This window comes from Gadus morhua, chromosome 23 (genome assembly GCF_902167405.1).
Source record: "Gadus morhua chromosome 23, gadMor3.0, whole genome shotgun sequence".
Classification (NCBI taxonomy): domain Eukaryota; kingdom Metazoa; phylum Chordata; class Actinopteri; order Gadiformes; family Gadidae; genus Gadus; species Gadus morhua.
Window position 1 is genome coordinate 3,436,342 of NC_044070.1, and position 27,426 is coordinate 3,463,767.

Sequence of the window (27,426 nt, forward strand, 5' to 3'; positions counted from 1 at the left end):
ATGGGGGAAGGGGCGGACGGTTGGCTGGGTCGGATGGCTGGTACTTTTCGCGAGTGTGTGTGTGTGTGTGTGTGGTGTTTTGTTTTAAGGCGGCGGCTCGAAGCTTTTACAGCACTTGAATGTGACACAGAGAGCGGGAGCGATTGAGGCCGATTAGCTACAGCTGTCACTCCGTCGCCCTCCTCTATGGGGCGGCAACAAAGAGCCGCAAGGGCCGGCGGGGCCGATGGCTGCCGAGCCGCGCGCCACTGGCACGCAGGCCTGCGCGGGAAAACAAAACCCCCCAGTGTGCTGGGGGGGATTCCTCAGCGCCATTCAGCCCCCGCTCAGTGCCAGCCACTCACTGACGGTCTGTGTTCCTGTCCTGTGTGGGATCAGATGCACCGGGAGCACAGCGAACGCTGGGAGTGTCACCCAGGGGCAAAGATGCGCGCGTGTGTGCGCGTGTGTGCGCGTGTGTGCGCGTGTGTGCGCGTGTGTGCGCGTGTGTGCGCGTGTGTGCGCGTGTGACGTGAGTGGACGGACAAATACGCGGACACGCAGACATGTGAGCGGCGGAGCGGTGTGTGTGTGTGTGCCGGGTGCCCGCCCCGCTTGCACACTAGCCAAGCGTGAATAGCAGCATCAGACACGCTTTGTGGGGATGGGAGGCCACTGCTGAGGGGTCACAGCAGACGAGTGTGGCTGCTGAACTCACTCTGAACCGCCCGTCGGTGGGGGGTGTCCCTGCCGCCTCCCTGCCCTGGTGGACGCCTCGCATGGAAGCAGATGAGTGTGAAAGGGGGGCAAGCTGGCTCTCAGAGCCACCGTGGGCTGAGGGCTGGAGCGCAGAGCTACACACACACGGGCCTCCCCGCAGCCAGCCATGTGTGTGTAGGTAGCGCTGCGCTTAGGACAATTATTTTCAGACCTAAAGATGTTGAAACCATACTGGCGAATATAAAAGGTTATGTTCAAAGTAACCTTCACACATGTTTGCACAAGAATGCTGTCATTTCATATGGATATACTACCCAGTCTCACGGAAATATGTGACCCTGTCACGTCACGTCATTTAATCTATTCATTCGTGATCTGGGACAATTTTTTCGTGCCAAAAGCACAAATTTCAAACTCATTCGAAAAAGAAGAGATGAAGCAGATACCTTTTTGCCGTTGCGGTTTTTGGCACAATTTGTGCTTTTGGCACGAAAAAATGTAAAGTACGTGTCCCAGATCAAGTAAAAAATAGATTAAATGATGTGACATTGTCACGTATTTCCGTGAGACTTGGTTGGCATATATTATATACATATTGCTAGTTTCAATACTTATATCATATAGCATAGTCATTATCTATTCAGATTTCAGATGACTTTGTTAATCAAAGCAAATTGTTTCCTTAACAATCGCTGCTCTATTCAAGATATTTACATTTCAAATGTGAAGATATTCAAATTTCACACTTCAAATAACGAGACATGACCATGTGTGATGTGATGGCTCCTGGTGATGTGTGGTCCTCCTTTCCTTCTCCCCCTCCTCAGTGTCTGATCCTGGATAAGTTTGTGGCCGTGCCGGACGAGGAGACGGTCACCCGCCGGGCCCTGGGTCTGCTGGGGGAGGGCAAGTTCTGGGCCGGGCTGGTCTTCCTGGACATGGACCCCCGGACCACCAAGGTCCCGCCTCACGTTAAGTTCAAAATCCGCATGGACATCGACGCAGTGGAACGCACCAATAAGATCAAAGACAGGTCAGAATGAAAGGAATGACACTAGTTTAGGTTTTAAATCAGTCCGATTAATCACGTCAGTTTGGTAAATCGGGGGCAAAAATATTTTGACAAATCATTGATAATTGTTTGATACAATTCAATTTCAATTTAAAAAATTATATGAATGAATACAATTAAATAAAGAAGGATACAAAAAACACATTGCACAGAAAATAAAACAACAGAAAAAGTGACTTGTGCAAATGGATGACATGACATTGGGAGGCCCTCTCTCTAGCCCACTCCGACTGAGGGCACTGGTGTTCATAGACGGCTGATGAGTACCGTGTTCTGACCCAGGTACTGGGACCCGGGACCCCGGGCGGACCCCATGGACGACCTGCGCTACGTCTGGGGCGGCTTCGCCTACCTCCAGGACATGGTGGAGCACGGGGTCATCCACAGCCACACCGGCGCGGCGCAGCCCGTGGGCGTGTACCTGCAGCAGATGCCCTATCCCTGCTATGTGGACGACCTGTGAGTGACACACAGACACGCACGCACAGACATGCGCACACACACAGACAGACAAACAAAAGCATGCACACACATATAAGTGAGTATAAAGTATAAACAAGGGGAATGTTTTTTGCATAAATATGTAAAGATGACTGCATATCACTATTAGGAAATCTTAAATGTATTGGTGTCAAGTTAAAGGCTTTTTGATAGGTTACTCTCATAAATTCATATCCTCTTTATTTGGCCTCGGTCTCTAGTCTCATGCTGAGCCTCCTCTGTGTTTGGCCTCCAGCCTCCTCTGATCCTGAGCCTCCTCTGCCTCCAGGTTCATGCTGACTCTGAGCCTCCTCTGCCTCCAGGTTCATGCTGACTCTGAGCCGCTGCTTCCCCGTGCTGGCGGTGCTGGCCTGGGTGTTCTCCGTCTCCATGACGGTGAAGAGCATCGTGCTGGAGAAGGAGCTGCGCCTCAAGGAGACCCTGAAGGCGGCCGGGGTCACCAACGGGGTCATCTGGTGCACCTGGTTCATCGACGGCTTCCTCACCATGACGACCAGCACCGCCCTCCTCACCGCCGTCATCATGGTGAGTTGACATCAATATAATAATTATTATCTTCCTCGTCCTGGTCATCTACATCACCGCAATTGTCATCATAGTCATCATCATACTCATCATCATCACAAACTTCATAATCCCACAATTGATTATTTTGAAGAAGCAATCCCTCATTGGCTCCACCTGCTAGAGCAACCATCTAAGGTAAACAACTTGTAGTCTCCTATGTTTGATTCACACTTGCTATACACAAAGCCCATGAAAAACATACTATATAAAAGAACAGCCCACAATGCCTCAGTACTGATTGAATCAGCCCCGTTCAACATTAAAACCCTGTGGATCCAAAACCCTGTGGATCCAACCTGGATGGTTGAACGAACAGTTGCCACTGTGGAATATTAGTTCTCAGCTTATTGAATCTTGGCCCAGTAAACCTTGTTTGAGCTATGGTGCTATGTATGTCCACTAACCCTTGTTTGAGCTATGGAGCTATATATGTCCACTAACCCTTTTGAAGCTACCGAGCTATATATGTCCACTAACCCTTGTTTGAGCTATGGAGCAATATGCCCACTAACGGATTAGCTATGGAGCTATATATGTCCACCAACCCTTGTTAGCTCTGTAGCTATGTACGTTTCCTTCAAGGCCAAATCACTTGATTGATGCTACATTGTTAGCAAACACTGCGGGTAACAATAAATGCATTTTTACTTCTTATCCTATGTTTTTAAAACATTATTTTTTCATTTAATAAAGTTTGGAGCAGGATCACTGCTCTGCATGAATTATAGCACTAGGCTACGATGTAACCAACTTCACCAAATTTCATCTGAAATAACTTAAAAAAAAAGGGCTTTATTTTCCTTTTACTCTTATTGCTGTGTGAATGCTGAACAACCATCATAACCTCACGTCCTTAGTTTGCATATATTATTTAAACTTGTGTAGTGAACCGATGCTAGTCAATTATTATAGCTCTTCCTGGTTCAATCTACAACAGTATTGATAGGGTTGTGTGAGTTGGTTATCAGGACACAATAATGCGTTAAGGCACATTGTGATTGCATGACATCAAGCAGGTCCCCGGTTCAATGATCAGCCTCATACCAGACCTTCTCTCAGGCTTTAACGCTGCTCCGAGGACCCCTGGTGGAGCCTTCTGGAGCTCACACAGCGTTCTGTCTTGTGTGCACACCATTCAAGATAAACCTTCTTCTATTTTTTTTATATATTTTATGTATATATTAAGCTTTTATGCCTTGTATGCACAGGACTGTCAATAGAAGCAAGCAAGTGAGTCATAGTAGATGGCATGAGGTGTGCCTTTGACAAAAGTGTTGAGCAGAAGTTGGAGAGACCGCATGTTCTAAAACTTGACGGGGGCGGGGCCAGCTTAAACATGAGGTTTGGTTTTCCTTTACAAGTGTAGTGTTGACGCTAAATCCGTCCGCTTAAGAGTTAGGAATAGGTCTTGGTACGACTTAGTGAGCGTCTCCCCATGTTGCCGTACATATGGGCAGCAGCGGTCGATGCGGTAAACGAACATGAGCACTTCTTAAGTCCAGCATTGAATAAGAAATGTTTTACTATTAAACATTGTCAACGCTGTATGTCCCTGATGCTCCCTCACCCGCACCCATGTCCCTCACCCTACCTCCACCCTGCTCCTATAACCCTCACCCTACCCCCCACCCTGCTCCTATAACCCTCACCCTACCTCCACCCCGCTCCAATAACCCTCACCCTACCTCAACCCTGCTCCTATAACCCTCACCCTACCCCCACCCCACTCCTATAACCCTCACCCTGCCTCCACCCTGCTCCTATAACCCTCACCCTGCCTCCACCCTGCTCCTATAACCCTCACCCTACCTCCACCCTGCTCCTATAACCCTCACCCTGCCTCCACCCTGCTCCTATAACCCTCACCCTACCTCCACCGTGCTCCTATAACCCTCACCCTACCTCCACCCTGCTCCTATAACCCTCACCCTACCTCCACCCTGCTCCCCAGGGAGGCCGGGTGCTCCACTACAGCGACCCCCTCATCGTCTTCCTCTTCCTGCTGAGCTTCTCCATGGCCACCCTGGCGCAGTGCTTCCTGCTGAGCGTGTTCTTCAACCAGGCCAACGTGGCGGCGGCGTGCAGCGGCGTGCTCCACCTGGCCCTCTACCTGCCCCACCTGCTCTGCTTCGCCTGGCAGGACCGCGTCACCCGCGACATGAAGGTCCTGGTGGTAGGTCTCTGGGCCAGGGGCTCTGGGCTCCAGATGAATCCCTGATGGAACGGGAAACCAACATGCTGGGATGGACTTGAGTTCCGATCATTTTGAGCAAACAGCAAGTGCTTAACAGGAACATGCTGTATAAAGTATCTATATTTATACATAGTTAATATATAATTATATAGTGCTTAACAGGAAATCATATAACAGGAACAATAAAAGTCAAGATTGCTAGAATTGAACAGAAACATAAAATCTAAACTAAAAAGGGATGTCCTCAGCTCCTATGTCTGTTGGGAAAATATAGATGTAGTGTTTGGCTAGTGTGGAAACAATTAAATGGTTTGCTGGTGTTTAAAATTAACGGCCAAGGAACCTGGCAATCACCTTTACAAGGCAGGTCAGTGTATGTTAAAGTGGATGGCCAAGTCCTGGTCAAAGTAATGCATTTATTTCCGGGAATCTGTAGATGCATTTATATTAAAAGCCTCATCCAAAACTGGACGCTATTAAGGTTGGATAATTATGATTAGCTTGGTCACTCACAACATAATATATCAATTGCGATACTCATAGCATACTTGTCTGCTACTTAGTAACTGTTACTTACTGTTAATGCCAGGCTAATGCTTTGCTTTAGCATTAGCCTGTTGTGCTGGGGCAGCAGTAGTTTTCACAGCTCTTTGATCCCTCGCTGTCCTTCTCCATAAACCTGCTCTAACCTCCTCCCTGTGTGTGTCCCGACAGAGCCTTCTGTCCCAGGTGGCGTTCGGCCTGGGCACAGAGTACCTGTCCCGCTATGAGGAGCAGGGCCTGGGCCTGCAGTGGGACAACATGGGCACCAGCCCCCTGGAGGGGGACGAGTTCTCCTTCCTGTCCTCCATAGGAATGATGAGCCTGGACACGCTGCTGTATGCCGTGCTGGCCTGGTACCTGGACCACGTCTTCCCTGGTCAGCACACACTGCATCTCCGACAGAAACACATCGCCCGCTGCAATGGAGTGACCGGCAGACACAAACAGCTAACATTCTGGGGTAGAGGGGAGCCTAATGCACCACAAAGAGAACACGGACACAGAATGTACGTAGATACATAAGGGGTGCACTGAAGACACAAAGAATATATAAAGGCAGGCAAGGCAGGGACAAGACGACAGGGCAGGCAGCTCACTCACAGCAGTTGTTAAGCAACAGTTTGGCAGTGTTGACTGAGGTGGGCTCGTCATTGGGGTTGGTAGTCAGACAGGTGAGGGGTCGGCCACAGACAGGTAGTCTGACAGGTGAGGGGTCAGTCACAGACAGGTAGTCTGACAGGTGAGGGGTCAATCACAGACAGGTAGTCCGACAGGTGAGGGGTCAGTCACAGCCAGGTAGTCAGACAGGTGAGGTGTCATTCACAGACAGGTAGTCTGACAGGTGAGGGGTCAGTCACAGACAGGTAGTCTGACAGGTGAGGGGTCAGTCACAGACAGGTAGTCCGACAGGTGAGGGGTCAATCACAGGCAGGTAGTCTGAACAGGTGAGGGGTCGGCCACAGACAGGTAGTCTGACAGCTGAGGGGTCAGTCACAGACAGGTAGTCTGACAGCTGAGGGGTCTTACACAGACAGGTAGTGGGGCAGGGGAGGGGTCACTCACAGACAGGTGAGGGATTGACCACAGACCCGTAGTCTGACAGGTAAGAGGGGCAGTCACAGACAGGTAGTCTGACAGGTAAGAGGGGTCAGTCACAGACAGGTAGTCTGACAGGTGAGAGGGGTCAGTCACAGACAGGTAGTCTGACAGGTAAGGGGGTCAGTCACAGACTGGTAGTCAGACAGGTAAGGGGTCAGTCACAGACTGGTAGTCAGACAGGTCATGGGTCAGGTGCAGAGCAGTTTTAGCACCTTTAAAAAATGGTTGATTAAGACAATAACATTTATGCTGCTTTGGACGTTTCCACTTCATTGAAAATGGTTGCACTTATGTGCATCAATAGTGTTTTCTTTGGAATTATTAAGTCTTTTCAAACACCCATGCAAACACTCGCTATTAAATTATGGCTACAAATATGGCAATGATTCTAATTTCTTTAATCATATAAGGTCCTCTGCAGTGCTGTAGCAGAATGATGAAAAAACATGTAATCAAGGAGGTAGTAGTGTAGAGTCGAAAGACAGATCAAGAGACTCTGAAATACTGATTCTCATGGTTTGTATTTGACTTGTTGTCTCACACTCTCAAGACGATTCCAGGGGCACAGTGTAGAGGGTTTGATGGATACATGAATACATCTGGGTGCCTTTGTTCATGGTTAGGTTCAGTGCTGAATTGTGCTAAGGCTCCCCCCTGAGGCGTTGTAGTCTGGGAAACTACGGAGCCCAGGAGGTGAGTATATTCTTCTTAAACCGCGTGTGCGCTTTAAGTTAGACGCATGCACTCTTTTCTACAGTAAAGCATGTGTAGGCTTAACACAGCCCCTGGTATGCTATTTCATTGATCAGACAGCGCCATCACCTGGAAAATAAATTCTGCTCTGTTTTTCTGAATTAACGAGACGCCTATCTCAACAGAAACTCTTATTCACTTAAGCTCTATTTCATAGAAGCAAACATGTCCGACCTGTTTGGTTTAATCCAGTTATGTTTTGGTTCATGCTTGAAATGTTTGGAGATACTTGTGTCCTTAAGTAATATTGATGGCATTGTTGTTAGTTTGTCAACTTGCAGAACCTCAGGACTTTGGGGTTGTTTGATGTTCTGATCTGAAGTTCTGATCTGATGGTCTGATCAGTTGTTCTGATCTCTTGTTCTGATCTGTTCAACAGATCTGTTGTTGTTCTTTTCAACACACCGGTGTGTTCGGAGGGTTAGGCTCCATAGAAAACTGTGGACTGCATGCCAAAGTGCAGAATACTTGACATGTCAGCCTTACTTAAGCGTGCGTGCGAGTAATAAAATGCACGAGTGCTTCATAAAAAAATAACTCCAATGTCAGCACCCAGGCTCTGAACCCTGCTTATGTTTTGTCAGAAACAGTCCACAACTGACACTAATTTGACTTCTATCAAGACGACACTAAAGAAGCAGTAATTAATTAATAAATAAATGGTATTAAACCCTTGATGATTTCAAAAATAGAAGTTGCTGATATGCCTTCATCTTCGACCTTCAGGCACTAGAGACGTTGTTTTTTGTAACGAAACCTGCAATAATATCTGCCACTTGAAAATATAATAATAGAGATCGATTCAATATTGATTTTTATAAAAAGGTTGTTGTTGACTTTGTGTTTTTCTTTTATTTCTACAGGACAGTATGGAATTGGTCGGCCATTTTATTTCCCAGTTCTTCCATCTTACTGGGTGACTAGTGTGACGCAAAGGCCAGGTAAACTTTCATCTTCTGCGCTTATTTGTTTTGTATAATTGTGATGAGGCTAACCCTGATTCTCTTCGTGACGTTTCCCTCCCTGCTGGCTCCTCAGGTCCTCCGGTGCAGAAGAGCCTCAGCCACCCCAGCGAAGAGCCCGGGCAGGAGAGGCCCCAGGGCCTGGCCCAGGCCCCTGAGGAGCCAGGCTACCGTGAGCATATGAACGGGCGGGACCCGATGGAAAAGGGGCCCCGGAGCCGCACGACTGGGGAGAGGAAAGAGAGAAAGGAAACCAATGGTAGATATAATATAGTTATAATATTAACGATAGGACACCTTTTTAACCCAAGCCACTGATATGTAATGAACACGGCCCTAAGAAACACCAACAGAACATCAGAAGGTTAATTTGTAATCCTCTCTCAGTCACTCAACACGCAATACTCATCATTGGCTCAATGCAGCTGTTATATTTCAAATAGTAGGTAATGTCTCACCAAATGACACATTCATCATTCATTCTCTACAGAATTCAGTCTATGCAGTCATTATTAAATTTACTTTTCAATGTTCATATTTTGACACTAAGAGAACATTGGTTCCTACCCCCTTCCAAACACCTTCACAATGGGAACCCAATGCCCCTGGGTGTGTTTGCATTCAGTGGCATGTCAGAACACATAAGTGTGCACAAATACGCACGCAAGCACACACACACACACACACACACACCCACACACACAAAATGTGCTGGCAACATCTCTCCTTCCTCTGAGCTAGGTTAATAAGTGACAGGAGCATTTCAGCCCTCTTCAGCCTGAGTGGCATTCCAAACTTCTGATCTCATCCAAGGTCTTTGAAACACATCCGGGCTCTGTATCAAACTGCGACTGTGGCTCACATCTAAGAGTGCAAAGAAGGCAGGATGTTCTAAACTTTAAGAACTTCTTACGAAATTTAATTTAGTTTAATTTCCTTCTTACAAGCTTTTTTTAATTTGTCGCTTTTGAAGCTGAAAAGTTGGTATTGAAAGTTAAGCCCCGGATTTAGTATTGTTTATTTGATTACAGTATCAAAAAATCCACAATATCGCACAGTATCAGTGTGTTTAAAGTTAAAAATTGAAGTGTAAACATCAAGTCAAAGGTATGGGTTGGTCATATTCTGGGTTTAGATAAGTACATGCATGTTATATTAGAATCATTAATTATGATTTAAAAAAGCACAAGGAAATGGGAAACATGTATGGAGAAATCTAAATAAATTAACTGGTAGGAATAAGGAACAGAGAACAACCTCTTCTGAACTCAAAGTGAATGGAATATTGACTCAAGATAATGATATGTTTAATTTTTTCGTTATAAAGTCAATGAACTCGCTAAAGGAATCGTGACTGAAACTGTGCCATGTATCCCCATTGATGATGCTAAACCTATCTTTGAAATAAAGGAAATATCTGAATCAGAGGTGATAAAAATGATAACCTCCCTAGAAACTCAAAAACAAAGGATTCGTATTGGTTTGATACCACCTTTTTAAAATCACATAGGGACGCCCTTGCTAGCCCCATTGATCATCTGATCAACCTATCAGTTAGGCAAAGCACTTTTCCAGGTTTTCGCACAAACCACTCTACAGTGACAGCGAACTTCTTCCTTGAAAATATCAAGTCAAAATTAGATGGGGATGGTATACTTGGTGCAGTGCTTTTAGACCTTAAGAAGGCTTTTGACACAATCATTCATCAGACACTTTTAGCAAAATAATCTTATTTCAATTTCTCAGCCGATGCCATAAAATGGATGGAGTCATACTTAACTAACAAGAAACGAAGTGTATGCATTGGTAATTCTCACTCCTCATACCTTGACTGTAATATTGATGTACCACAGGGGTCAATTCCCTAAATGGGTCAGTATTGGGCCCTATCTTGTTTAGCTTGTACATTAATGACTTACCTTCAGTCTTTCCGTCCGTATAGAAATGTATGCAAATGATACAGTAAAGTACTTTTAAATACCTTGGTATCATTTTAGATTCTAATTTAACTTTTAAAAAACATGTTAAAAAAGTCAAATTGAATCTGTCGAATTATAAACACATAAGGCCATGTCTAACAACAGAGGCAGCCAAACTCGTTATGCATGCCATGATCTTTTCTCACATATCATACTGTTTCACAAGCTGGTCCCAAGAAAACATGACAACTCTGAAACCAATAGAAACCCTTCAAGCAAACTTTAAAAACATTAGATCAAAAATGTATCAGCTATCAACACTGCCATATCATAAATAAGTACAACTTATTTCATTTGGAAAGTTTTTTACATTATCTAGATTATCTTATTACATTGGCTTGCCCTTCCACCACTGGGTGACCATACAGCAGAAAAACAGCCTTGGCAGGGCAACTAGGGCAGCCACCAGGGGAGACTGTGTTATACAGTATAGACGTAGTAAGTTTGGCCAAACAGTCTTCTCAGTACGGGCCTCAAATTACTGGAACTGTCTTCCTACTGACCTTAGAGAAAGCGCCAGCTTTCAATCATTTAAAATAGAACTTAAGAGATGGATTAAAAACAACCAAAACTGCAATCATCAATAGCTGATCTACCTCATTCTAAGTACTTCACTTCTTTGTACTGCACTTATAAATTTATTATAATCTCTCTCGTTATTTTTTATTTATTTTTATTTAGAAGTTTATTGAGCAGGGACAAATACATTGTACATTGTTTCATATAAAATATAAAATAGATGCCATGCATACAGGTTTCTACTCCTGACCCTGGTTGGGCCTTTACTAAAAGTTACAGGAATAAAAATACAGAAGACATAATATACAGGAGACATAAAGACAAAAACAAGGACAATGATTAATGTGTGTGTGTGCGTGTGTGTGTGCGTGCTCGCACGTCCATGTGCATGCGAGTGTGTGTGTGCGTGTATGCGGGTTAATGTTCACAGGGTTTATTCAGTTTCAACCATTGTTTTACTTGTGTGTTAAAAACCTTGAGCTCTGTCAATGTTTTAATTTCTGATGGTAGTGTATTCCACAGTTTAGTGCCTATTGCTGCAAAGGATGATTGTCCGAATATGGTTTTGCGTTTCGCTGTTCTAAAATTTCTGCTCGTTGCACCCCTAGTTCTAATTCTACTGTTCAGTTTATTTATCAATTGGCAGAGTATTTCTGGAGCAAGGTTGTTCACAGGCTTGAAAATCTGTTTTAAAAATGAAAAGTTTACGAAGCTGTCAAAACTCAATTAACTAAATTGTGTTTCTTTAAATTTGGCAATGATGCCATCTAGTAGGTTTCTGATCCATTATTTGAAGTGCCTGTTTGTGTAACGATTTTAATGGTGTCATTGTTGTTTGGTTGGCTTGACCCCAAACGGTTATACAATATGACAAATGGGAAAATATCATGCCATTCATAAATTGTTGTGCTGCCTTAAGAGGTATATATTGTCTTATTAGGCGAAAGCAATTTAAGATGGTCTTGACAGTCTTGCATAGCTTCTTAACATGTCTGTTAAATTTAAGCTGAGAATCTAAAATAACACCTACAAATTTGAACTCAACTACTTGATCTATCTCTATCTCATCAATCTTTACTCTGGAATTTTCATTGGCTTTTCTTTTAATTGAAAAGCACATTGACGCTGTCTTTTTATATTTTAAAGTCAATGATTGTTTCTGAGCCACTGGGATACACCAGACATCTCTTCTGACAGAGTTTTGTCTGCCAACTGAGTCATTTTTGCAGACACAAATACCACGCTGTCGTCTGCATACATTTGGCATCTGGCTTTTTTACAAATGTCTGGTAAATCATGAGCTTAAAAGTAAAGGGCCTAAAATAGAACCTTGTGGAGTCCCCAATAAACAAGTCTGGACAGTTGGCAGGGTAGAATTGGATCTAACCCACTGCTCTCTATGTTTAAGACATTAACGGAACCAAGTAATTGCCTCATCTGAGAAATTAAATGTTTTGAGTTTCTTCTGGAGAATTTCATGGTTAACAGTATCAAAGGCTTTTTTCAAATCCAAGAATACTGCAACCCCTACATTCCCCTCATCTAACAACTGTTCTATAGTTTCTGTGAGGTAGCAGTTTGCCAACTCTGTTGAGTACCTTGCTCTGAACCCAAATTGTTTGGGGTGCAGTAGATGTTTATTTTAAGTAATCAAGTAATCAACAAGTTGTTTAGCAACTGTTTTCTCAAGAACTTTTGAGAGTGCAGGCAAGATAGAAACATAGAGACCAGGTCAGGTGAACCAGACTTGTGTTAGTTATAAATGCCTTTTTCCAGGGCTCAGGAAATACATTACTTCTTATGGAGCAGTTTACAACATGAGTCACTGGCAATTGAACAACAGAACTGTGTTTTTTAATAATTAAAGTATCCAATCCAAAATAATCCTTAGCCTTAGATTGCCGTAACTCCATTATAACTTTACCAATCTCGCTTTGATTTACCTCTTTAATGTGAAAAGAAGTCGAGAGATCTCTCTGTATATCATCAAAATCAATTGGTCGGAAGTTAGTTGCCAGTTCCTCAACTGATTTAGTGAACAATTTATTAAATTCATTAGCAATTTCCAATACATCATTACTAACTGTTCCATTTATATAAAATTCCACATTAGATCTTTTCATATTTGATGCCCGATTAGTCAAAGTATTTAGATTTTTCCAGAGTGCTGTGCTTTCCCCTTTTGAATCAGCAATTAGTTGCATAAAGTAACAGATTTTTTCCATACGCAACTCTTTTGTTACCTTATTTCTTAGACCTTTGAAAATTAGTGTGTCTGAATTATTTCTGGTTACCAATGACTGTTTAAGGGCAAGATCCCTTTTCTTCATTAGTTGGTGAATATCCTAATTTAACCTCGGTAAAGCCCTGGAACGACATGGCTTTCTCAATTTCTGAGAGTATTTCTGCATCAGATCAGTCAATGTTTTCATCATTGTATCACAACAGGTGTTTACATTGTGAGATTATATAACTTCATCCCAAGAAATATTCCGTCAGTCATTTTCAAATTGTGTAGTTTTGTTCTTTGGGATACCTGCAAACTCTGGTTTACCATTGCACCAGGATTTAAGACGTTTTTTGGTTAGTTTTCTAACTATTAAAACCATATTGTGGTCAGACAGGCATGTGATTAAATTGTGTCTTTCTCACTCTCTCAATTCTATTTGTAATGACCAAGTCAATAAGGGTTTTGCTGACTTTAGTTAGTCTCATTGGTCCTTTGATCATTTGCTGAAAATTATGCTTTGAATAGATTGTTTTTAATTTTAGCTTGCTGCCTTTGTGCAACCAGTTTATATTATAGTCTCCCAAAAATATAGTTTCACAGCTACAATTTAGTTGTTTAAGTAGTTCATCTAGATCCTGGTAAAATGAGACCCCAGGTGAGGGAGGATTATATAGGGTTACAATATTAAATTTTATTTTTGTTGTCAACACAACATTAATAGCAATACACTCCAAAGGTTTGTCGAGATTAATTTCAACACATTTAAAACTCTCTCTTACATAAATCATTGCTCAAACCTCCCCTACCCATCAATCTATCTTTCCTAAAGCAAACATAACCTGGCACATCAAGCTGTGCTGAGCTCTGTGTTGGGATATTACAGTTAAGCCACGTTTCAGTCAAACATAAATAATCTATCTGGAGTTTGTTAATAGGTGCTGAACCTGATTTTGTTTTGAAATAATACTTTGAATGTTCAAGTGTCCTCCTACAATACCCTTTGTTCTTAGTCTTTGAGTCCCATATGACCTTTGCATGATTTACAGTCGGGAAGAATCTAAATTGTCTCTGTTTACCTTCAGCACGACCACTGTGTTTGCAGGATTCACTGATTGCATGTTCCACTGCATATTTTCTCCCTGTTGTCGTGTGTTGGTATGAGCAAGATGGTTTTGACACTGTTAGTAAACTCTCTCTCTCACTCTGGTACATTTGCATTTTAAGTGTAAACTAAAATTGTCAATTGATGCATTGTCCTTTTTAAAAATGAGTAATTCTTATCATTGCAAAATGCCTTGTAATGATAAGAAAAATAAACATTCAAGCCATTCCTTCATGGGCAGAAAGAAAAATCAATTCATTTTTTGTGGCTATAGTAGCAGCGAATTGAATATAAAGAGTAAACCATATATTCAATTGTTAAATAAACTGCTGTAATCAAAGATTACAACATAATTTTTTCCCCATAGCCTTTCTGCTCGACTGTCAAGTTAAATAGAATACATTTAAAGGGATAATCCTTTGCACAATAATGTTTATGACCACAGAATTAAACAGCAAGAACAGGAATCAAGGGGTGGTTGTGAAGGAAACACAATTTATGTTAGAAAAGAGTGCCCTCTAGTGGCAAATCTCCTCAATCATGGATTTCAGAAGTTACAATTATATAATTCATCCATGACAATTTTAAATTTACTTTAAAAGATACAACTATTTGAGTTTGTACGGTCTATCCGTGTATTACAGCACATCATGCTGCTATGCTATATATTTTGTCCCCCTATAGGTTTTTATTCAAAGAAGAAGTTTGACCACATATAGTACAATCTACCTGTCGTAAGTAATGTGGAATCATCCAAGATTAGTTTGGTCAAATCCATGTATCACGTTACATTGGCACACTTCAAAACGTTGCCTATTTGCCTTCTTGCATTTTATTAACTGCCAACGTTGTAAACCGCTTTTTGTCTCATTGTCAAAATGATGTTCAGTAATTTTAATAAATTCTGAACTTTTGGAGTTAAATATGACCAAAAGCAGGAAGTGAGTCTTAGTCCAGCAGTGTAGCTTTTAGAACTAACCCTGGAACAGCACTGACCCTGGAACAGCCCTCTATCAACTCTTTCTATGTTATTTGAGTTTACATCTTCGTGTGCTTGTCCCAGGCCAGTCCTTCTTCGAGGCCGAGCCAGACGGCCTGGTGGAGGGGGTGTGTATTCGAGACCTGGTGAAGAGGTTCGGCTCTGGGTCCCCGCCCGCCGTGGACGGCTTGAGTCTCAGCTTCTACGAGAGCCAGATCACCGCCTTCCTGGGCCACAACGGGGCTGGGAAGACCACCACCATGTAGGATGCCCACACACACAAATGCCCACGCAGAGCAACCCCATGTAGGCCACACATACACAGGCCCACACAGACCACCACCATATAGGCCACGCACACACACAGGCCCACACAGACCACCACGATGTAGGCCACACACACACACAGGACACGCAGACCACCAACACATAGGCCATGCACACACATAGGACAAGCCGATCACCCCCATCTAGGCTGCCCACGCACACACATGCACACGCACACAAGCCTGCATGCACCTACACACACACACGCTTGCATTCACTGGCAAAGACACTGAATTATCAGTTGGTTGGTTACATCAGCGCTTTTCAGCAGTACTCTTTGAAGATTTTTCATAATATTTTCAATTTAGCAGATTCTGCCACTCAGGAAATTATATTGCTGTCGGTTCATGGACACTATAATGCCCCCTCATAATGTGATGTGGAAGTATAAAATGCAGGCAGCTCTGCCAAGATCCACGTCGTGTCTCTAAGTCGCTACATGGATCTTTGCAGACGTGCTGCACATAGAATTGTACATCCAGCTCATACAGGCGGCTTTCAATTCATAGTCGGCTGCAATCATACCCCTCTATTGTCATTGGAAGGCTCCCCTACACCCAAGGCCGCCTTAATGCACGGGCTTGCCTGGGCTGAAGCCCCAGGGCCTACGCCGATCGGGGGGCCTATCATGAGCTGCAGTAAAAAAAAAAAATATATATATATTTTTTTTAATTTATATTTTATACTGGCCCATGATAGGCCCCCAGATCGGCGAAGGCCCAAGACAATGTGATTTTTTTGTTTGGGGCTTACAAAGATCAGAGGCCTATCATCAACCCCCCCCCCACCTCAGCCCCAGGGCCCAATGGCAGGTTAAGGCAGGCCTGCCTACACTGTGCCAGTGTCTAACCACTGCTCCATCAGTGAGGTCCCTTTACACTCATTCTATATGCTCTGTTCAATGACATATGAGTTCCATGACTTTTTTTAAATAGTGTCCTTGACTGATCCCAGATCTCTTGAATACACTTTTGTGTCATGGCTTCTTCTTTGTAAGAACCATTGCAATTAAATTCAAATGAAAAAAGTGTGTAAACGATAGTTACGTATGCAACTACGGTTCTATGAATCCTGGATGACCACCAGAGGCGGTGCTTCAAGCACTGAATGATCCATCTCACGTATGCACAGGTCGAGTGTTAATGCCACCAAAGTCACCTGTGACCTCTGATGAGCTCAGGACAGCCTATATCTTCCGGTAACATCAGAGGATCTGTTCCTGCAGAATCTTCTCGCGAGTACACAAAGATTCTGAGTGACAGAGCGCTCTGGCAGTCATCCAGGATTCATAGAACCATAGTTACATACGTAACTATCGTTGTATTTCATCCTTACTGACGATGGATGTCTCATACCAACAAGGTCACGAGGAACTTCAACACATACCTCATTGAGAGGAAACAGCAGAGTCGGGCACCAGGACCACAGCCAACGGATGGGGAGTGGCAACGTTCACCCGGTAAAACCTGGAAAAGGTACATGGTGATCTTCATGATACTGCATCACAGATGTCTTCCAGGGGCACCGTCCGCAGGGCAGCCCATGATGTTGAGACAGCCCTGGTAGAGTGGCACCTGACCCCGGATGGCAGGGGGTGACCACCTCCTTTATATGCATGGGTGATGAAGACCACAACCCAATGAGACAATCGCTGCTTGGAGAGAACACAGACCCTCCTAGGACCACCATAGCAGAGGAAGAGCTGGTCCGACCGTCTAATGCCTGCGGTCGTAGCTACGTACGCTCTCAGAGCCCGCACAGGACACAGCAGTTTGAACCTGTCCTCCCCTTCCGAGGGGATAAATTGTGCCAGGCGGACAGGTCGGTTGAGGTTCGACGATGACAGTCCTTCGGGAGAAATGCTGGATTCGGCCACAGGGTAACCCCTGAGCCATCTGAGTTCCACCTCAGACATGAGTCACTCACGGACAGAGCATGAAACTCCCCGACGCGTTTCGCTGACGCGATGGTGAGGAGAAAGGCAGTTTTTAGGAGAGACCCACTTCAGCTCCGCCTGAGCCAGGGGTTCAAAAGGAGGCAAGCATAAAGCATCAAGCACCAGGTGCAGATCCCATGCTGGGGCACGCTCATGGGGGTCGTAACCGCAACACGCCCTTCAGAAAAACAGACATCAATCTGTGGTCCCCCACTGTGTTATTATACACCCGAGCATGTCTTGAGGAGATGGCTGCCACAAATACCCTCAGAGTCGCTGGGGACCGGCCGCCATCCAGGAGTGACTGGAGGAACTCCAAAATCTTTGGAACTGAACAATGCACAGGGTCCTCAGCCCTGTCTGAACACCATGCCGTAAATAGCTGGCACCTATTGTCATACTGTGCCCGGGTAGAAGGCACCCTGGCGTTCAGTATGGTATTGCGGACATTTTCTGAACACTCTGTCAGCAGCGGGTTGGGCCCTGCAGCGGCCAGACCCATAGCTGAAGGTAACAAGGGTCGGGATGCCAGATCTTGCCCTGTACCTGAGAAAGGAGATCCTTCCTGTCGGGAAGGCGCTGTGGTGAACTGCTGCAGAGCCTGCACAGCAGTGAAAACCATGTTCTCCATGGCCAGAAGGGGGCTACCAACAGCAGTCTGTGACCCTGCTGGAGATCCCTCTGTAGCGTCGGAAAAATCAATCGTGGGTGAGAGCATCATGGCCCAGAGGTCTGCTCTCCTCTGTCCAGGAGAACCAGAGGGGGCAATGGGTCGACTCCTTTGTGGCAAAGAGATCCACCTCTGCCCTGCCGAAGATGTCCCAGATGTTGAGAACCACCTCCGGATGAAGCCGCCACTCCCCCGGCGGCGGCTTGCAACGGGGAGAAAGTCTGCAGCCTGATTATGTACCCTATAGGCAAATACATTGCTCTCAGGCTGGCCAGGCATGGTGTTGCCCACAACAGGAGGTCCCGGGATGCCTGCAACAGCCGTGCAGACCTGGTGCCTCCCTGGTGGTTTACGTGAGAGACGGCCGAGACATTGTCCGACCGCACAAGCACATGCCGGCCTCCCAGGAAGGGAAGAAATAACTGCAATGCCCTGTGAACAGCCCGCAGCTCCAGAACATTGATATGCTCTGAGCAGACCTGAGCAGGCCACAGCCCCTGAGCTGTCCAGTTCTGCCACACAGCACCCCACCCCGAGAGGGAGGCATTTGTTGTGATGGTTTCCCGACGGGATGCAATTGAACCCATGGGCATGCCCTGGAGAGGAAACGATCTGTCCCTCCACGGAGCCAGGGCAAGGAGGCAACAGCGTGACACCTTGAGTCCCCGGTGCCGGTGCCACCTCACCTTTCATCCAGATAAAAGCTCTGCAGCCACCTCTGGAGGGGACGTAGCGACAGCAGTCCTAGAGGAACCACAGTAGCAGCAGCCGTCAGTTTCCCTAGGAGGCGCAAAAACTCCACATAACGCAACAGCCTGCCTTCCCAAAACAGGCGAAGGAGGTGGAGGATGTCGTCAACCCGCTGTGGCGACGGACAGGCCTTCACGGCGACTGCATCGAGAGACACACTGAGAAAGACTGTGCCCTGTGATGGCACCAGGCAACTCTTCATGAGATTCACCCGGAGACCCAGGCGGGCCACATGGGAGAGAAGACGCGTCGTGGCCAGGGACAACTGAGACTGGGATGGCGCACAGATGAGCCAGTCGTCCAGATATGGCAGGATCTTCATGCCCCGCGACTGCAGGGGTGATCGGGCTGCCGCCACACACCTGGTGAACACCTGTGGGGTAAGGGAGAGGCCGAATGGGAGCACCCTGAACTGAAAACGTCGCCTCTGGAAAGCAATCCGCAGAAACTGTCTGTGGTGTGGTGCTATGGGAACGTGAAAGTAGGCATCCTTCAGGTCTACCAATGTAAACCACTCCCCTCTGGCAACAGTACGCAGAACCTCTGCAGTGCTTAGCATGTGGAACCTCAGGACCTTCAGGAACCTGTTGAGACCCCTCAAGTCGAGGATAGGACGGAGTCCGCCGTCTTTCTTTGCTACCAGAAAGTAAGTCGAGTAGAACCCCCCGAGTTGCAACAGGCGGACAACTCCTGGGTGAGGGCTTGGGTTGTGTTGTGGGCTGGAGTCGTGTTGTGGGCCGGAGCATCCACTGCAACGTCCTGCAGGGATGCTGACAGAGCGAGCATCAGGTGGGACATAGAATTGCCTATGCATCCCATGCATGCTGCTGCGTCATAGGCTTTGGAGAGCAGGTCACCCGAAACCCGACACTGGGGATGAGGACACCTCGCATCCGGTCTTAGAGCCTCACCTGGCGAGACAACTAGAGCAGCTATAGTCGGCTCAACTGCTGGCATGCGGTACAGGCCAAACTTGGGTGCATCCTGCATGGCTGCCAGGGTCCGACCGTCGGATGTTGCATGAGAGAGGGCTCTAGAATCCCTCCAGCATGCATGCAACTCCCTCACATACTCCTCCGATGGAGGCACGGTAAAGCTGGTGGGGCTGGGCAATGCCTGAAGAAAGCACTGGCCGGATCCGGCTGCGCTTGCAACTCAATGGGAGCCATACGAATGGGAGCCATACGAATGGGAGCCATACGAATGGCTCCCATTGAGGTGTCCTCAGAAGCACCAGTAGAGCTGCGGGTCGAAGGATGGGAGCACGCTACGGAGGCACGGGAGGCTACATCCTGTAGGACCCCATCTGGCTCATACTCAGCAAACTCGGCAGCTGACGCTGCCACAGAAAGCACATCTTCCTCCGGCTCCAAGGCGGCTGTGGGAGGAGCAAGAGCACCTGGCTCCCCTGCACCAGTCCCAGCTTGAAAGGCCAGGAAGAGGGACTTCATGCTTTCAAGCTCTGCTGTTAATTGGCCCACCTTGGAGGCAAGCCCAGACTCCCTAACCTTCTTCCTAGAAGTGGGGCCTGCGGTTTCCGCAACCCGACGTTTAGAGCGACCAACCTGAGCTGGATTACGTCGCTGGGCTGGGGGGAACCGTTCGGGGAACGAAACGAGGCCCAACCGTTGTTTCACCTCAGCCAGTCTAGCATCTCTCACTGCCCGAGGCATAAAACTGCAGTTCATGCAGAGATCATCTGAAAGACCCTCCTTCAGATGCCCGAGGCCAAGGCATGAGAGACACAAACCATGGCCATCCTCAAGCTGCAGTGAATCCATACAGGCCGAGCAGGAGTGGTCGCCAACCATGTTGACAACCAGCAAAATCACACAGGATAAAAAGCAAGAAACAATAGACACTGGGAGCGAGGGCGAAAACACAACCTTCACCAACGAATGCATGAAAATAACCCCAGACAAGTTAGCCTCAGCGGGAACACTGCTACCAATTACAGTCACATCTCTGCTGGGAGCGGGAGCGAGAGCACTGCCTTCACCAGAGGGTAATCGGTCAGAGCGAATTGAAATTAAATGATAAGCGTAGTACAAACGCCGGGAGAGGGAGCAGGTACACTGCCTTCACCGAAACACGGAAATATAACCACAATAAAACTCATCCAGCCGAGGATGATGCGTTCCACGGCAATCCGAACCTCTCGGCGGGTCCGTTGCGGCCTTTGGAGGGCGAGCAGCTCACGGCTCCGACAAGACGTCGCAAGGCCACCAGCAACGAACGATCAAAATAATAATAGCCACTTAGCTTTAGCTAGCGCGGTGATACATAGACACCTGCGAAGCGAGAAGATGAAAAGGAACAGATCCTCTGATGTCACCGGAAGATATAGGCTGTCCGGAGCTCATCAGGGGATACAGGGGACTTTGTTGGTATTAACACTCGACCTGCGCATGCACGAGATGGATCATTCAGTGCTTGAAGCACCGCCTCTGGCGGTCAGTAAGGATGAAATAGAACTACATTTTTTCTAAATATACTTTTAATTTAATTTTTACATTCCGGTCTGCTCAAGATGCAATGACCATTTTTTACCTACAAAAGGATGGCTGATGTGCTCACTCTCGCTCACTCTTGCTCTCTCTCCCTCACACTCTCTCGCTCTCTCACATTCTCCCTCTCTCGCTCTCTTTCTCTTTCCTCTCTCTACCGTAGGTCTATCCTGACTGGCATGTTTCCTCCCACCTCGGGGACAGCCACCATCTATGGGAGGGACATCCACACAGACATGGACACCATCCGCCTATCCCTGGGCATGTGTCCGCAGCACAACATCCTCTTCAAGGAGTAAGACCCCGGCCGAAGGCCCTTACTGAGAGCTTCTGATTAAAGAGCCCTATTATTCCTGCTTAGATTCAGATATGTGGCGTCTCGTTCACCCCTGAATTCTACTGTGGATATTGATGTGATTTTTAGCATGAAAACAGTCTTAATATCATACGATTTAGGGTACATTGACCCAGGTACATTGACCAGGTACTCTTTCATCGCCCGTATGTATTCACTAGGTACAATGCATTCACTGAACAACTAAACAAGCCATTCAAGTGTCAATCTTGATGAGGTGGAAGTGTCCATCCATGGTGAACCTGCTTGTCAATTGCGGCCCGTTTATTATTGGAAATGTATGATCAACTATTATATTAATATTGCTATTTTCCTTCCTGGCCTTGAAGCCAAGGAACTGACCAATTACCGTGCACTAGCATTACGGTGATGGCTGTAATTAATAATTATTAATTAATACTGGATTTCTCACACTTGTGTGTCTGTGTTAGCATGACGGTAGCAGAGCACATCCTCTTCTACTCCCTGCTGAAGGGCCGCGGTGCCAAGGAGGCTCAGGAGGAGGTGGAGGACATGCTGCAGAACCTCACGCTGCGCCACAAGAGAACCGAGCTGGCCCAGAACCTCTCAGGTCTGTTCTGGGGTGTAGGGTCAGGACCTCTCAGGTCTGTCCTGGGGTCAGGACCTCTCTGGTCTGTCCTGGGGCAGTGGGTCATGTCCTCTCAGGTCTGTCCTGGGGGTCAGAACCTCCCAGGTCTGTCCTGGGGGAGGGGGGGGGAGGGGGAGAAGGGGTCAGGAGCTCTCATGTCTGTCCTTAGAGGGATCACTCCTACCATGTATATCCATGGGACATGGCCTGTCGTTAATCGTCTATTCACAAACCATAAAGCCATCAACCACAATCCACAATCTATGAATGACAGATGAATGAGTTGATTCTGTGATTGGATATAGTTTGGTTAAAGTTTCAATTAGGGCTGTTAACGCTCCTCCACTCCAGGGTTGTGTTCCGGCTACATTTCTAAGACCTTATTTGGGACATTCAGTGAGTTCTGGCAGACCATGCGGACTCGTAGTGAATTTGATTCCCTGGTTTTAAGAACTTCTATTGACAAAGTTGTGAACACCCAGGAGCAGCCACTAGCGTGGGGGCTCCCCTGTGGTGTAGAGGAACCATTAAAGGGTCACACCATAGGTCACAGTAGTGATAAATCATTGAATTAAAATATCTTAATTTGTTGGTTTTTTTAATCGATTTTTTTACAGCAAATTTTGAACGTCTGATAGATTATCAAGAGATAAATCAGGAAAGAAAGATTGATTGATTTGATAATTTTTTTGGACCCCTGGTACAAAAATTGTATATTATTGAATAAGGAAGCATTTAATGCAGATGTAGTTTGAGTTCATGCAAAAAAACACTAGCAGCAGCTCAGTGTCAGTCAGTGTGTCCCATATAATTGCTACATTTACCATGCCACGGGCAACACGGCCAATGCTACCAGATAATCATCAAAGTACTCAAGTTATCAATCTACCATGTAATCTATCAAATAACTGGGCATGGGACACGAATACACAATGAAATTAAAATTGTATTCAATATTGTGGAAGCTCATTTCCAAAGTTATATCAATCAGCTTCAACAATATGCCAATTATTTCAAGAAAATATCAGAATAAATCGAATCAGCATCACTTCTTCTGCGGCTTTTGTTGCGCTGTAATTTGTAGCTAGCAAACATATCTACATGCTGTCTGTTTCTGAATATACTGACCTTCTTTGCACAGGGGGCATGCAGAGGAAACTATCTGTTGCCATGGCATTTGTGGGTGGGGCCAAGGTGGTGATCCTGGATGAGCCCACGTCGGGCGTGGACCCCTACTCCAGACGCTCCATCTGGGACCTGCTGCTTAAATACCGTGAAGGTAAAGCCTCTTCCTATACCTCCATGGTAAAACCTCTTCCTATACTCCCATGGTAAAGCCTTCTTATACCTCCATGGTAAAGCCTCCTTATACCCCATGGTAAAGCCTCCTTATACCTCCATGGTAAAGCCTCCTTATACCTCCATGGTAAAGGCTCCTTATACCTCCATGGTAAAGCCTTCTTATACCTCCATGGTAAAGCCTCCTTATACCTCCATGGTAAAGCCTTCTTATACCTCCATGGTAAAGCCTCCTTATACCTCCATGGTAAAGCCTTCTTATACCTCCATGGTAAAGCCTCCTTATACCTCCATGGTAAAGCCTTCTTATACCTCCATGGTAAAGCCTCCTTATACCTCCATGGTAAAGCCTCCTTATACCTCCATGGTAAAGCCTCCTTATACCTCCATGGTAAAGCCTCCTTATACCTCCATGGTAAAGCCTCCTTATATCTTCATGGCAAAGTCACCCTGAGCTCTGCACACGGCAGCAGTCCTCTTCCTGTTTGCTAAAGCATAATATACGACGGTCGACTGACCAAAAGTCCTTAAACTATATGTAAATCCAATGAGTAAGGCTTTTTTAAGTACAAAGAAGGAAAAAGAAAAAACGAAAGAATTTGATTGACTCATCCCTTTTTCCTCTTCTTGAAATGTCTTATACCTTTTATCCACATTGTTCAGTGATATATCTCTGTTAAGTGTCTCCCCTACCCTCCCCTCTCCTCCCCCCTGCTCCTCCTCCCCTCCCCAGGGCGCACAGTAATCCTGTCCACGCACCACATGGACGAGGCCGACCTGCTGAGCGACCGAGTGGCCATCATCTCCCGCGGCCGCCTCCACTGCTGTGGCTCGCCCCTCTACCTCAAGACCCTGCTGGGGACGGGCTTCTACCTCACGCTGGTGCGCCGCCGAAAGCATGAGGCCCCCAAGGTCAGACACCCGCACTCTGGAGCGTGTGTGTGTGTGTATGTGACCAAGCTCCTCATGTGTCTTGTGGGCGCCTGGTCTGTGATGCTCAACAGTGGGATAACCAATCGGAACAGAAACAGCCAGAAACAGGGTTTGCGGTGAAATCAAACTTATGACATTTATTTATAAAAGGTGCGGGGAAAAGGGAGGCGGGAAAAAGGCAACTCAAATCTTCACCGGGTCGGCGGTTGATGTCAGGGTGTTCTGTCTGGCTCTTCCTGTTATGGGGGGCAGAGAGAGAGAGAGAGAGAGAGACAGGCCAAGCTTAGTGGGGTCTGTGGTCCCTGCCACTGACATCTTCACCCTGGCTCGGCTCTTGGTTCCTCTTGGGAGTTTTGGAGGTTCCTCTCCAGCTGCAGGCCTTCTCTCTCGTATCAGCACGACACAATTTACACAGATCAAAGAAACACTTCGGTCCACTTGGACGTAATTTCATTATAAGGGTTCAGTTGGGTCAAGAGGGCTTAGTGTGTGTCTGGTCTCCACACGCTCCTCCAGCCAGTCTGTCTTCAGCTTGTTCTGGTGGGGTTAAAAGGCCTCCTGATTGCAGGGCTAACTCAGCACACCTGTGAGTGGTAAGCTGAGACACCTGAGTGGGGCGGGGTCTCTATGATACAACTTTAAGAGTTGTATCTCCCATCCAACACCCCCACCCTTGGCTGCCTTTGCCTGCCTTTGTGGCCACCTTGTGGACCTTTGGGGCACTGCTCAGTGGCTGGACCACCACAGTCTCTATACCTATATGTTTATGTGTGTGTCTTGCTACAAAGAGGTGATATCATTTGGATTTTTGGAAGGGGAGTGCGCAAAACCTCTGCGACGGTCCGTTTGTTTGACTCCAAAAGTCTGCGAAGCCGACAGTGGATAAAAGGCTGCATCTTTGAGACACATTTTATATGTAGGGTCCTTCTCATTAGAACCCCCTCCGATGGTGATAAACTCACGAAGGCTGGCTGAGCGGTTTGGCTGGAAGGTTGCTAGTGTCGAGGTGTCCCTGAGCAAGACACCTCAACCTAGCTGCTCCCGACGAGCTGGCTGTTACTTTGCGTGGTTTACACCGCCGTTGGTGTGTGAATGTGTGCATGAATGAGTGAATGTTAGTCAATATTGTTAAGTGCTTTGAGTGGCCACTGGTTAGAAAAGCTTTATATAAATGCAGTCCATTTACATTCTGCCCCTGTTGACGTCTCATTCCCCTGCAGCCCGGGAGCGACTGCACTGACGACTGTATGTCTTCCAAGTGCTCCCAGCTCCGGGAGGCGCCGGGGCCCGCGGGCGAGGACCAGATGGACGGTGAGGAGACTCTGAGGCTTCTGTTCTTTCTCATGGCTTTGGTTGTTATTCAGTCGCCTTGCAAACTCTGGTTTCTGGGAAAAAAGTTCCTTTAGGGTCCTTAGGGTCCTTAGGACTAGACCACCATAGCAAAGTAATCGGTGCACTCATCTACACTTCCATAGTTATGTTTAAAAAACGAAGACACACTTTTGACGAGACGCTCTTATGTGGAATCTTTCTATTGACGTGGATGGTCCACCAACAGGCGACGTGGAGCGCATCACCCGCCTGGTGAGGCACCACGTGAGCGAGGCCAGTCTGGTGGAGGCGGTAGGCCAGGAGCTCACCTACCTGCTGCCCCAGAGGGACTTCCAGCCGCGGGCCTATGCCAGCCTCTTCAGAGAGCTGGAGGAGAGCCTCTCCGACCTCGGCCTCAGCAGCTTCGGAGTGTCCGACACCTCGCTGGAGGAGGTATTAGCACAATAATTACAGTTTACAGGAGTCTAATCTTACACAGAAGTAGTGTAAAATGATCCAAGCTGGATCCATGGAGCAGGATCCTTTGGGTTATGAAAAGTCATGGTTTCTGGGTTATTCACATTATTTCTAGTACTGATAGTTGTACAAGAAATGTACTAGCGTTAATAAAAAGATCATCATCCAAAAAGATGATGATATTCAGTAATTTTTTATTAAAGATTGTTTAAAGAGTCTTGGAAAGTTTGCTCCCTCATCATACTGGAGGAAGTGCTTAAAACTAGAGCTGTCAGTTAAACGCGTTATTAACGGCGTTAACGCAAACCAAATTTAACGGCGTTAAATTTTTTATCGCGCGATTAATGCAATTATTTTATAAAAAAAAAAATATATATATATTTCTTTGGCTCAAAACAAAGAAGCAGTAGCCTGACTGCTATGTTCAAATGACATTTGTTCAAAGCAGTCGTTTAATTGCACTATAGGCTCTTTTTTTGTATCGTCCTGTTTTGATCAGTGTATATGCCAATGTTGTTATCAATAAAAAATCATTTGCACAAGGCAAGCCGATGCACTTCACCATGTTGATAAGAGAATTAAAATGAGAAGAATTATGGGACAAAAAAATCAAGGGATATTTAGCATAGAAAAATAATTTGCGATTAATCGCGATTAATTAGAGTTAACTATGACATTAATGCGATTAATCACGATTAAATATTTTAATCGCTTGACAGCTCTACTTAAAACGTAAGTCACATCGAGTATCAATGTTTAATGTAGCTGTGGCTGCTTGAAGTAACTCATAGACTATCTGAAGCTTGCCATTCAAAGCCATGTGTTTTGCAGATTTTCCTCAAAGTGACGACCGGTGGTAACTTGACTGTACGCAAATGTCTACAAGGTAAACAGAATGTGACTGATGCTGCTGGCTTCCTTTATCCCCAGTTTGTGATTGTTTTCCCACAAACATAAGACAAATAGGTTTCTGTATCTTTAAAGGGGACATATTATGAAAACAACACTTTTCCTTGGATTTGGGGTGTTGTTTTGGGTGTCTGGTGCTCCCACACGCATACAAACTTTGAAAAA

The 27,426-nt window shown here is 46.0% G+C and overlaps 1 protein-coding gene across 1 annotated transcript in view; it reads left to right on the forward strand.

The window, feature by feature from the left end:
* LOC115536958 (retinal-specific phospholipid-transporting ATPase ABCA4) overlaps positions 1 to 27,426 on the forward strand; it is a 62,239-nt gene that overhangs the window by 16,480 nt on the left and 18,333 nt on the right. The window contains exons 13-27 of the mRNA XM_030348459.1: positions 1,527 to 1,732; positions 2,054 to 2,230; positions 2,575 to 2,797; positions 4,791 to 5,012; positions 5,748 to 5,952; positions 8,291 to 8,368; positions 8,466 to 8,648; positions 15,283 to 15,460; positions 21,552 to 21,683; positions 22,175 to 22,314; positions 23,474 to 23,611; positions 24,365 to 24,543; positions 25,785 to 25,875; positions 26,123 to 26,328; positions 27,184 to 27,238. Coding sequence (XP_030204319.1) covers positions 1,527 to 1,732; positions 2,054 to 2,230; positions 2,575 to 2,797; positions 4,791 to 5,012; positions 5,748 to 5,952; positions 8,291 to 8,368; positions 8,466 to 8,648; positions 15,283 to 15,460; positions 21,552 to 21,683; positions 22,175 to 22,314; positions 23,474 to 23,611; positions 24,365 to 24,543; positions 25,785 to 25,875; positions 26,123 to 26,328; positions 27,184 to 27,238 — 2,413 coding nt within the window. The remainder of the gene's footprint in view (positions 1 to 1,526; positions 1,733 to 2,053; positions 2,231 to 2,574; positions 2,798 to 4,790; positions 5,013 to 5,747; positions 5,953 to 8,290; positions 8,369 to 8,465; positions 8,649 to 15,282; positions 15,461 to 21,551; positions 21,684 to 22,174; positions 22,315 to 23,473; positions 23,612 to 24,364; positions 24,544 to 25,784; positions 25,876 to 26,122; positions 26,329 to 27,183; positions 27,239 to 27,426) is intronic.